The sequence below is a fragment of the Oryctolagus cuniculus genome, chromosome 16, assembly GCF_964237555.1.
Source record: "Oryctolagus cuniculus chromosome 16, mOryCun1.1, whole genome shotgun sequence".
Lineage (NCBI taxonomy): Eukaryota > Metazoa > Chordata > Mammalia > Lagomorpha > Leporidae > Oryctolagus > Oryctolagus cuniculus.
The window spans coordinates 67,822,419-67,834,175 of NC_091447.1; the positions used below are offsets into that span (position 1 = coordinate 67,822,419).

General features: G+C 45.2%; 1 protein-coding gene across 2 annotated transcripts; it reads left to right on the forward strand.

Annotated features, from left to right (window-relative positions):
* The first annotated feature begins 885 nt into the window (after nucleotides 1–885).
* Nucleotides 886–10,775, forward strand: LOC100347114 (olfactory receptor 7C1). 2 transcript variants are annotated; one of them, XM_070059527.1, is made up of 2 exons: nucleotides 886–1,045; nucleotides 9,006–10,774. In XM_070059527.1, the coding sequence occupies exon 2, from the start codon at nucleotides 9,022–9,024 to the stop codon at nucleotides 9,955–9,957; it is 936 nt and encodes a 311-aa protein (XP_069915628.1). In that variant the 5' UTR covers nucleotides 886–1,045; nucleotides 9,006–9,021; the 3' UTR covers nucleotides 9,958–10,774. The 2 variants fall into 2 exon arrangements, with proteins under 2 accessions (XP_069915628.1, XP_069915629.1); XM_070059528.1 differs by lacking the exon at nucleotides 886–1,045 and adding an exon at nucleotides 3,900–4,539 and having other exon boundaries at nucleotides 9,006–10,775.
* Nucleotides 10,776–11,757: the final 982 nt, after the last annotated feature.

Genomic DNA, 11,757 nt, shown 5'->3' on the forward strand with positions numbered 1-11,757 from the left:
TGTGAATTTTATCACCATGAAACAAGAAATTTAGAAAGAGTGGAATTTTGATACATACTATAGTTGAACCTTGAAAACATTATGGAACTAAAATAAAGCAGACACAAAATGTCAGACATTGTCTGATTCCACTTCAGTGAGGAACCCAGATAGAGAATTCATAGACACTACTGAAGAATAGAGGCTGTGAAGAGCCAAAGTGACTCCATTTTAAAACAATAAAAAAAGCAGCCTCCGTTTCCCATAGCAGACCCAAGTCCTTGTAGAAGCAGGCATTCAGGCATTCCGGAGATATCAAAGCTTACCAGGGACAGCTAGCTCAGTAGACCAAGGCCAAAGTAACTGCCTGCACCCAAAGCTCCCATGCTGTAAGCCCCCACTGATGTAACTCTTTTTTCCTGCTGATGTAGCCCTTTTTTGCTTTAAAAACTCTCCCTAACAAGACCGAGGCCTCACTCCTTCCTCCGCTGTGCCGGTTGGTTGGATGGGGTCCCTGTCATGGCTTGTACTCTTGAATAAATCCTGCTTTTGCAGTTTGGTGTGATTGGGTTGCTGATAGCTTCTTGGGGATCTACTTATCTGGACACAACATCTGCCCTGGGGCTGGAGTTAGAAAATGGGCAGTTGTTTTTTGTAAGGTGTACAGATTTCTGCTTGGGATGATGAAAAGCTAAAAGAACTGGATAGAGGACAGTGTACTGTGGTGGAATGAGAAGGCCATGCCAAGATGGCCACTGGCAAGCGAGTGTCAGTTACACAGGAATGGCTTCAGACAGCACCTGGCAATGGAGGTTGCCTGGCAACAGGCTGTGAATTGTTAGGGCATAAACCATTCCGTGATTGGACTGGCTGCCTCTGCTATTTAAGCTGTTGTACTAACTGAAATAAATGAATCTGCGGGCTGCTCACCTCTGGCCTGCTTTTACCCGACTCCTGGGGACTGTGTGGTGACTCCATGCCTCCTGCTCCCACCACGCTCCTTCTCTCAGAATGAATCCACAACATCTGGTGCCCAACATGACTGGGAGACAGTGTGTCAGACTTGGTGAGGTCCCCCCTTGATTTCGGCAAGTAGGCCTCTCAGTGTTTTGTGTGCTGTTTGGTTCTGTGAGGGTAAGCACAGAACACCCTTGTATGCCCCTTTCCTTGTCCTTGTCCTTGTCCTTGGTCAAAGTGACCCCAGGTTAGGCACACACTGCCCAGAAGCATAACACCGCTTTTTGGCTCCTTTTACTTTCAGTTCACCTGGCGAATTCACATAAGGGACTGATCATCCCAGAATTTGGAACCAAGTCATCTTCCCTCACTCGAGAGAGGTGACACTCTGGTGATACTGTGTGGGCATATGGCCTTGACCTATCAAATCAAGGAAATCCCCCCTAAGCACAGGCCATACTTACAATCTGATATACCACTGTCTGTTCCTCTAACGTAGGGAACCCCCTGTGTAATGCCATCAGCCACTGAGGTGCTAGGAATTTGTTTTGTTATGGTAACAGTGCTGTGGGTGTCTTTCCTTTGGCTAGAATTGATATGGTGCGCTGCTCTTGAGCCCTCAAATGTGGGAAAATTACCCCCGTCTCCGAAACCCTCACAGATTACCAAACATAATGAATATGTGAGTGATCAGAGCCTGCCACTCCAGGCTGTTGCCTCACAAGCAACAGTTGATGACTTAGGGAGAGAGAGCTCTGACAGTGAAAATGACAGCAGACAACACAGCAATGCCTAGTCAGCCACCCCCCAAATATCCGTGAGATGAACTTAGACAACCTCAAGGTGATAACCCATGTGAGATCATCTCATCCACACACAGTGAGGATCCCCACTTTGTGGCAGTCCCCAGGCACTCCAGGCTCTCAGGGCAGCCACTAGACCCCATCCCACCCACATGTTTGCCATTAATCTTGAAGTGGATTCACAATTCAGGCCCTGGATTCCAACACCCATAAAAAGTCTTCTGCTAACCAAGGGCCAAGGATATGCTTGTGTCTTTCCAGAGAATGTGGGACAGCCTATTTGGGTACTAGCCAGAAACATCAAGCCTGCAACTGACAGTCAACCAGAAGCAGCTGAACAAGACTGAGAGCCTTGTTAGCAGATGCACCTGCTCCAAATTATCAAGCTGCTGCCCTAGCATCCTGCCCTGAGGAACTGCCCACAGTCACATCTGCTACTGTCTTTTACCCCACTAGCTCTGGTCAGCCATTTGAACAGCCAATCGCCTGTGTGTAGTCATGCCATGTCCCTCATTCCTACCCCCATCTGAGCAAGCACTCCTGTGGCCTCCCATTTTGAGGGCTGGTTAGTCAATGATGGGTAATATCCACAGAGGAGAACCTAAGACAGGCACAGCTGCATACGGCGACCACGTAGAAATGGGGTCTACAATGGTATGGCCAAGGATCATGCCTCCCGGTGCTCAAAAATAAATGAAAAGGGGGAAATGTGGTGGAATGAGAAGGTCGTGCCAAGGTGGGTGCTGCCAAGTGAGTGTCAGTTACTCAGGAATGGCTTTGGAAACCACATGGCAATGGAGCCTGCCTGGCAACAGACTGTGATTAGATGGCTTTGGAACCCAACTGGCAAAGGAGTTTGCCTGGCAACAGGCTGTGATTGGCTAGGGCATTAACTGTCCCTTGAGCGGATTGGCTGCCTTGGCTCTATAAGCTGCTGCACCAACTGAAATCAATGAGTCTGCAATCTGCTCGCCTCTTTCCCACTTTCACCCAACTCCTGGTGTCTGTGTCGTGATTCCACACCTCTTGTCCCCACTGTGCTTCTCCTCTCAGAATGAATCCACAGCAACAGTATACAACATTGGAGTGTATCTTGTGCCACCGAACTATACACCGAGAAATGGTTACAATGGGGGCTGGCACTGTGGCAAAGATGTTCAACAGTTTCTTGGGTGCCTGCATCATGGAGTTCCTATTCAAGTCCCATCTATTCCATTTCTCATCCAGCTCCCTGCTCTTACAACCTGGGAGGCAGCAGATGATAGTCCAAGTGCTTGGGCCCTTGCCATACACACAGGAGACCAGGATGGAACTTTGGGCTCCTGGGTTCAGCCTGGCCCAGCTCTGGCTGTTGCAGGCATTTTGGGGAGTCAATTAGTGGATGGAAGATTTCTTTCTATCATACTGCCATTAAAGTAGATCAAAATAACTCAAAGAACTTTTTTAAAAAAGATTCATTTTATTTATATGAAAGACAGAGTTAGAGTGAGGAAGAGACAGAGAGAGAGGTCCGCTATCTGCTGGTTCACTCCCAAGATGGCTGCAGCAGCCAGAGCTGAGCTGATTCGAAGTCAAGAGCCAGGAGCTTCCTCCAGTTCTCCCACATGGGTGCAGGTGTCCAAGGACCTGGGACAACCCCCACTGCTTTCCCAGGCCATGGCAGTGAGCTGGATTGGAGGAGGAGCAGCCAGGACTAGAACTGGCACCCATATGGGATGCCGAAGCTTCAGACCAGGGCTTTAACCCACTGTACTGCAGCGCCAGCTCCCAAGGAACATTTTTGAAAATGCTTAAAATGCTATATTTTGTTATATATCTGTGTGTACACACACACACACACACACACACACACACACATATATATATATAACCATAGTAAAGTGTTAACAAATAGTCCAAGAAAAAAAACATCTAATTTTTTATTTGTGATTAACATTTGGTTAATATGTGTGAAATGGTCACTTTTCCATTTACTTATTTATAATCATTGTCTATACTCCCACTAAACTAGGGTCTTTTTGCTTTTTACTTGTTAAACTTCTTATTTGATGAAGTATTAAGCCTTTTTACTGTAATGTAAATTTAAAAGATGTTATCTCAAATTATAACAATTATATAATATATAATTATATATAATTCATATTATATTATATATTATTATATAATAATATATTATAATATGATATATGTTAACTCTTTCAATTTAATAAATAAATCTTTAAAAGATACAAATATTGAGGCAGTCCTGGTTTAGGCTAGATTTTGACATCACTGCTCCAGTGAATCCTGGGACTCTTTCTACTCAACCATCATCTTATTAGGAATCTACAAGTCAAAAATGCTGCCATATTTGTCACCAAGAAATGATCCAAGGAAGATTAACTTTTCCCAGAGGTGAAGAATGTAGGAGAGAGAAATTACAGATGTCTTCAGTGTTAGTCTCCCAGGGATCATGAATTGGCAGGTTAGAGACTCCTGTTTGTGTTGACCCTGTCCTTGAGGAGCCAAAATGATCAGAGAATGAACACGTCACTGATCAATTATTCTAATCAGCTTCAGAGGGGATACAGCCTCCAGGACACAACTTGGAACTCACTAATTTATAGTCATCAAGGTCCCACACTCGAGACACTCACATCATCTCCAGAAGAAGTAATTCAGGCCCTGTACCACATGCCTGGCTCTGTCTCACACTCTGCTGGGGGCCTGACCTTCTGTTTTTATTGTCCACCCTCTACAAGAGAAAGAGATTCTAGACATTTGATTCGGTGGGTTCATGCTGCTGAGCCTGCATAGCCTGGTAAGTGTTGAGGAAACTAGGGGAGGGGAAAGGGCATTGCCTATTGTTAAGTATAAGGTAGGGTAAACTCTGCAATGTTCATGGAGCAAGACTTGATGAACGTTATTTCTGGGAAGGAAGAATGATTAGACTGCTTGGTGATAGCGGCCACTGTGTAGTGAGTTTTCACTTTGGTTGTGTTTTCTTTGTGGGCATGATTGAGAAGATGATGAGAGGTGCTAGTCTTTGTTGGCCACTGCAATTCCCTGGACCACAGCATCTAGTGTTATGATTTCCAGTCCAAGTTGCACAGATGGATGCCCCAAGGTCCTGATAGAACTGTAGATTTTTAACAGCAAAGTCCTGGACCCTTCTAGATCTATTCTCTTGTTACATGACCCAAGTACTCCAAATCCTCCATTCTCCACCACCCCCAGACCAAGCCTTCTGAATTCTGTGACCTACACTTGCTTAGGAACATTTCCTGCTTTCCAGAAAGACCTGTCCTTGTCCTTCCCTCTTAACCCTTATCCAGGGCTCTTATTAGATTCCTTCAAGAAAGCAAAGGCTGGATTCCCTAGCATCTTGGACTGTGGTACAGAAATACTTGGGTTGGGCTGTGAGAAGAAAAGGGAAGGACACAGGCAAGCCCAACACCATGTTCCCTCTGACATCCCCTGCTTTAATTCTTGGGGATGACACGGGTGCACTGGAACCCACCATATCCCTTTCCTGTGATTTCCCTTGATTTCCTTGTGCACCTCTCTTGATGCTTGTCTTTCTTAGGCAACATAATTCTTCAGTGGTTCCCTTCAATTCAAATGATGTGAGGACTCCCCACATTTTATGTCTGCCCCAAACTTATCTTTCCCTCCAGGTACCAGCAATAATTCATATCACATTAGTCCTTTGATTGTATTCATTCATTCATTCATTCTCTCTCCACCCCTCCCTGTATGGTATTCTCTTCACAGCCCCATTCTCTGTGCAATTTCCCTTTCCCGGTTCTCAGAGATGTCATCTGTGCCCATCTCTCCAACATCATTCTTGATTGTTCTCATCTACCACTTTCTACTTAAGAGCAAAGTGCACCTGCGCCATAGCTCACTAGGCTAATCCTCCGCCTTGTGGTGCCGGCACACCGGGTTCTAGTCCCGGTCGGGGCGCCGGATTCTGTCCCGGTTGCCCCTCTTCCAGGCCAGCTCTCTGCTGTGGCCAGGGAGTGCAGTGGAGGATGGCCCAAGTGCTTCGGCCCTGCACCCCATGGGAGACCAGGATAAGTACCTGGCTCCTGCCATTGGATCAGCGTGGTGCACTGGCTGCAGTGCGCCAGCCATGGCGGCCATTGGAGGGTGAACCAATGGCAAAGGAAGACCTTTCTCTCTGTCTCTCTCTCTCACTGTCCACTCTGCCTGTCAAAACAAAAAAAAAGAGCAAAGTGCCTGAACACGTTGCTTCTTGCTTCTTGCATTCAGACATCTCCCATCCCTCTTCTCAACTTAGAGCTCCTCTCTGTATTCCACACAGTAATCCACCTTAGCACTTAATTCTCTGTGTTACAATTACTGTTTTCTGCAACTATCTCTGCACCTTGGAGGCTGGACCATGAATACAAAGGCCACACTCTTAGTCTTCATATCACAACAGCTAACACATACCCTTGTCCAGACTCCTTTCTTGCAGAATGGTTTCCAGGACTTGTTCAGTGACTGACAAGCTGCCTCATTCATTCTTTTTCTTAAAGATTTATGTATTTATTTGAACGTCAGAGTTACACAGAAAAAGGAGAGGCAGAGAGAGAGCGAGCAAGCTCCAGGAGCCAGGAGTTTCCTCGGGTCTCCCACGTGAATGCAGGGGTCCAAGGACTTGGGTCATCTTCTACTATCACAGGCCAAAACAGAGAGCTGGATAGGAAGCGGGGCAGCTGGGATTCATACTGGTGCCCATATAGGATGCTGGCGCTTCAGGCCAGGGCATTAACCCACTGCGCCACAGCGCTAGCCCTCATTTATTCTTTGGTTATTCCTAAGATAGTTAGCACAACTGCCCTCCGACTCTAGGCAGTAAAAGTAGAATAGGGCATACTCATTGGGTGCATGGACAAAGGGACTAGGATGAATGAGGTGACTATCCTCCCAGCTTCTGATGTCTAACCCTTGGTCCAAAGGTAGGCAGAAAGTTTCTAATACATGGGCAGCTTACGATATTCCTAACCATCATGTCATGACTCATTTGAATCATTATTTTGCTGGTGCTATTTTTAAATATATACCAAGATTCATTGGTTTGAAAGGCAGAGTGACAGAGGGAGAGGGGCATGTGCACATGCATGTGCACACACACACACACACACACACAGAGATCTTCCATCCATTTGTTCACTTCCCAAATGGCTGCAATAGTCAAGGCTGGGCCACACCAAAGCTGGGAGCCAGGAATTCCATAGGGGTCTTCCATGTGGGTGGCAGAGCTTTTCCAGGTGTATTAGCCGGGAGCTGAATTGGAAGCAGGGAAGCCAGAATGGATGATGGCAATGCAAGTGTTGTGCTACAATGCTGCACTCCACAATTATGTTTTCCACTGTACATTTTTCATTGTCTCAACTTTTTAATGTAGACAGAAAGAACAAGATTTGATTATCCCAGAAATAGAACCTTTCTCTGGCCAAATAATTGCTTTTATGAATTTAGTTCTAAAACCTGAATGTTCACATGGACTATATGATGAAACTTCATAACTTCATGGAAAATGGAAATAAAGGATAAATTTATTTTTGCGTGGATCTACAAGTGCTTAAGGAAATAGAATAAATAAGAGAGGGCTCCCAGACTTTTCGAAATCTCACATGCAATTTCTGTCATCTGTAAGCCAGCCACCTTGTTAGTAATTTTTCCCGACAGCATCCTGAACAGAATCAGAAAGACAGTGCCAGAAAGACATCTCAAGATTTTAGGAGGAGAGGTCAGCGCCGCAGCTCACTAGGCTAATCCTCTGCCTTGCGGTGCTGGCACACCGGGTTCTAGTCCTGGTCGGGGTGCCAGATTCTGTCCCGGTTGCCCCTCTTCCAGGCCAGCTCTCTGCTGTGGCCAGGGAGTGCAGTGGAGGATGGCCCAGGTGCTTGGGCCCTGCACCCCATGGGAGACCAGGAAAAGCACCTGGCTCCTGCCTTCGGATCAGCACGGTGCACAGGCTAGAGTGCGCCAGCCGCGGCGGCCATTGGAGGGTGAATCAACGGCAAAGGAAGACCTTTCTCTCTGTCTCTTTCTCTCACTGTCCACTCTGCCTGTAAAAAAAAAAAAGAGATTTTAGGAGGAGAGTGATACAACTGGATGTTCACTTTAGAAAGATGTGTTATCAGGCTGGACACTTTGAAGGAACTCCCTGCAATAGACCTAGCAGGGGAGGGGATGGAATTATTTTATTTTGCAATGCTGCTGATGATATTAACATGCAGAGTCCATTCCAGGGAACACCAGAATCCTGGCCATGGCCCATAGGATCTCTGCACATCTGCTCACTAAAATAAGTAAGGCAGGTGGGCATTTGATGCAGTGGTTAGTTAAGATTTTTTTGGGGGGATGCCTGCATCCTATATCACAGAGCCTGGGCAGAGTTCTGGCTCTGCTCCTAATGCTAGCTTCCTGCTAATATGCACACCTCTCTCCTCCCTCCTCCCCTTTCTTCCTTCCTTTACCTTGGAAAGTAAGTCATCATCCTACTTACCCTTCAATATCATATCTAGTTATTGTCCCTGCTCTCATATTTTCTTACTACCCAGATGTGGTTTTCTGGTTTCAGATGTGCCCCAGACAAGCAAGATGGCCTATACCTTTCCTTTAGATCACTGGGCCTCTTATGTGTTAGCGAAGATGTGGGCTATTTTATCCCTAAGATCTAAAGTTGCTGTTTGTAGTCCTTGACTCTAAGTCAGAGATTAAAGGAATAGGTGATGGTCCAGTGCTGTGGCATAGCGACTAAAGCCACCACCTGCAGTGCCAGATTGCATATGGGCACTGGTTTGAGTCCTGACTGCTCCACTTCACATCTAGCTCTCTGATATGGCATGGGATAGCAGTGGAAGGTAGCCCAAGTGCTTGAGCCCCTGCACCCATGTGGGAGACCTGGAAGAAGCTCCTATCCCCTCGCTTCGATTTGGCATGGCTCCAGCAGCTGTGGCCATCTAGGGAGTGGACCAGTGGATGGAAGACCTCTCTCTTGCCTCTGCCTCTTTGTAACTCTGCCTTTCAAATAAAACAACACACACACAAAACCAAAGGGAATAGATTTGTCTCCCTGAGGCTAATGGACAGAGATTGGTCAGCATTACAAAATGTTGTCTATAACAAGTCACAGACTATAGGATTCCTAAGTTTTGTAACAGTAAGCTTGTTTTTCTCAATTCTTCACCTCAAGAATTGAAAATTCAGAGAGAATTGAAAGGCTGCTCATTGTCTATTTCACATGCCTTCTCTTCCTGAACTGTTTAGCTGATGTGTCAACAACATGGAACCAGGAAATCGAACAAGTATTTTAGGATTTTTACTCCTGGGCTTTTCTCAAGACTCAAAGCACCAACCTCTGGTATTTGGTTTGTTCCTGCTCATGCTTGTGGTCACGGTGCTTGGAAACCTGCTCATCATCCTGGCCATCGGCTCCCATGCCCGCCTCCACACGCCCATGTACTTCTTCCTCTCCAACCTGTCCTTGGCTGACATCTGTTTCATCTCTACAACCATCCCAAAGATGCTGCAGAACATCAAGACTCAGAGCTATTCCATCACCTTTGCAGGCTGCATCACTCAAATGTACTTCTTCATGGTTTTTGGGGGCATGGACACACTTCTCACCTGGATGGCCTACGATCGCTTTGTGGCCATCTGCCACCCCTTGCACTACCCAGTCATCATGAATCCCCGTCTCTGTAGCCTGCTGGTTCTTGTATCCTGGTGCATCAGTCTGTCGTGTGCCCTGATCCAGACCCTGTTGATGCTGAGGCTGTCCTTCTGCACCAGGTGGGTAGCTGCACACTTTTATTGTGAACTTGCTCAGGTCCTGGTACTTGCCTGCTCTGACACGTTCATCAATTACACCCTGCTCTACATGGTGACTGCTGTTCTTGGCTTTGTTCCCCTCTCAGGGATCCTTTTCTCCTATATGCGAATTGTCTCCTCCATTCTGAAAATTCCATCGACTGGTGGAAGATACAAAGCATTCTCCACCTGTGGGTCTCATCTAACTGTGGTTTCTCTGTTCTATGGGACAGGCCTTGGGGTGTATCTCAGTTCTGACGCCTCGTCCTCTTCCTGGAAGGGCATGGTGGCCTCGGTGATGTACACTGTGGTCACTCCCATGTTGAACCCCTTCATCTACAGCCTGAGGAACACGGACATTAAGAGAGCTTTACAAAGTCTTCTCGGGTTCACACTCCATGTTCAGTGATTGGAACATCGTTCCTGGATTTGGGAGCTGCCGGAAGTCACAGCAGTGGGACAAATATATGCCGCCTCTGAACTGTACAGAGTTTTGATGCTTACCCACTCTGTTTCTCCATCTTTGGTCAAAACTACCCTGTGAGTACTTGGTGTGAAGCGTATGGTGATTCCTGTTACCCTTTTTCTACTCACTTCTTCCCTTCCCTTTACATTTTTACATTATTACACATTGGTTGGAGTTTGCACTCCTGCATGTCAATACAATCATTCAAGTGAGATTCAGAAACTACTGCTTTTAAGTGAATTCACTTTACCATTAACCAGAGCTGTTTCTTACCAAATTCATTCACTCGACAATATTTACTGGAATCTATAGTGTACCAGATCTTCTAGGTAACTGGGATACAGCTGTGAAAAAATTTGGGCGATTGGATACTGGGTACCAAAATATAGTGAGAGAGAAGTAAGAAATTCTAGTGCTCTACATTACAGTGGGGTGACTATCATTCACAACAGTATTTTATGAAGGAGTAGAACACAAGAGCTTATAGGTTCCAAATACAAAGAAAGCATAAGGCAATGGAAACCTAGCTACCTTATGTGAGCGTGTTGTCTATATGAATTAAACATTATACTTGGGGCTGGTGCAGTGGTGCAGTGAGTAAAGCTGTTGCCTGTGGTGCTGGTGTCCCACGTGGGTGCAGGTTTGAATCCTGACTCTGATCCAGCTCCCTGCTAATGTGGATGTTGTATACACTGCCAGATATCACTCAGCTGTAAAAAAGAATGAAATTCTGTCTTTCACAACAAAATGGACGCAACTGGAAATCATCATACTTAGTGAAATAAGCCTATCCCCACAAGACCAATACATATGTGTTTCATGATCTGTGATAACTATTATAGTACACAAAATGTATTGTATGATTATTTGCATTGCAATATGCATAAAATTATTCATGTACATTAACTGTTGGGAGGAAATGGCTTAAAGTCTAAATGAACTTAATTATCTTATAAACACACAGGAAATATTTAGGTGTTACTTTGTCATTGGTTCTATTTTACTGAAAAAATTATGAATGATTAAATGACAAAAAACCACGAATATGGGTGAAATGGTCATTTTTCCATTCAATTGTTGTTTAAAGCTATTATCTATATTCTTACTAAACTATATTCTTTTTGCTTTTTACTTAAGCTTTATATTCAGTGAAGTAGTAAGCCAGTGTACTGTAATGTAAATTTAAAATATGTCATCTCAAAAACTAAAAACAAAGAAAGGTAAAAGGAAGGATGGTAGGAAGGAGGGAAAAAGGGAGGGAGGGAGGAGGGGAATTTCATTATGTTCTTAGCCTTACATCCACAAATCATATTGAATCTGTTAAAATTAATTAAAATTAAAATGAACATAATAAAAGACCTTTGAAGTCTTCCCATGACCCACTTTACCTCCCTCCACTTTCTCACCCTCCAATATACCCATGAGCATAGGCTCATAAGATGACATATTCCATTTAGATGACACCTCATGGTTCTGTTTATTCAACAAGAAATTCTCATCTGCTTTAGGATAGAGACCCTTGGGAGATCTGACCACAGGAGAGCTTTAGGCTAAGCAGAAAATGCTTAGGTTTCTGAAGGACCTTCCAGAGAATTAGGAAACCTCAGGGTTACAGATTCTGGCCTCAATGAAGGGGAATTTCCACAGTGCCTCCAGGCAGCAATGGAGAACTCTGGCTACAGACAGAGACTTCTCTCTTCTTGATTAGGCCTCTCTGCAAGGTCACCAGGTTAGAAGCTTGGA

Excerpts from the sequence above, each read along its gene's own strand:
- LOC100347114 (XM_070059527.1), top strand. The coding sequence starts at position 9,022 with ATGGAACCAGGAAATCGAACAAGTATTTTAGGATTTTTACTCCTGGGC.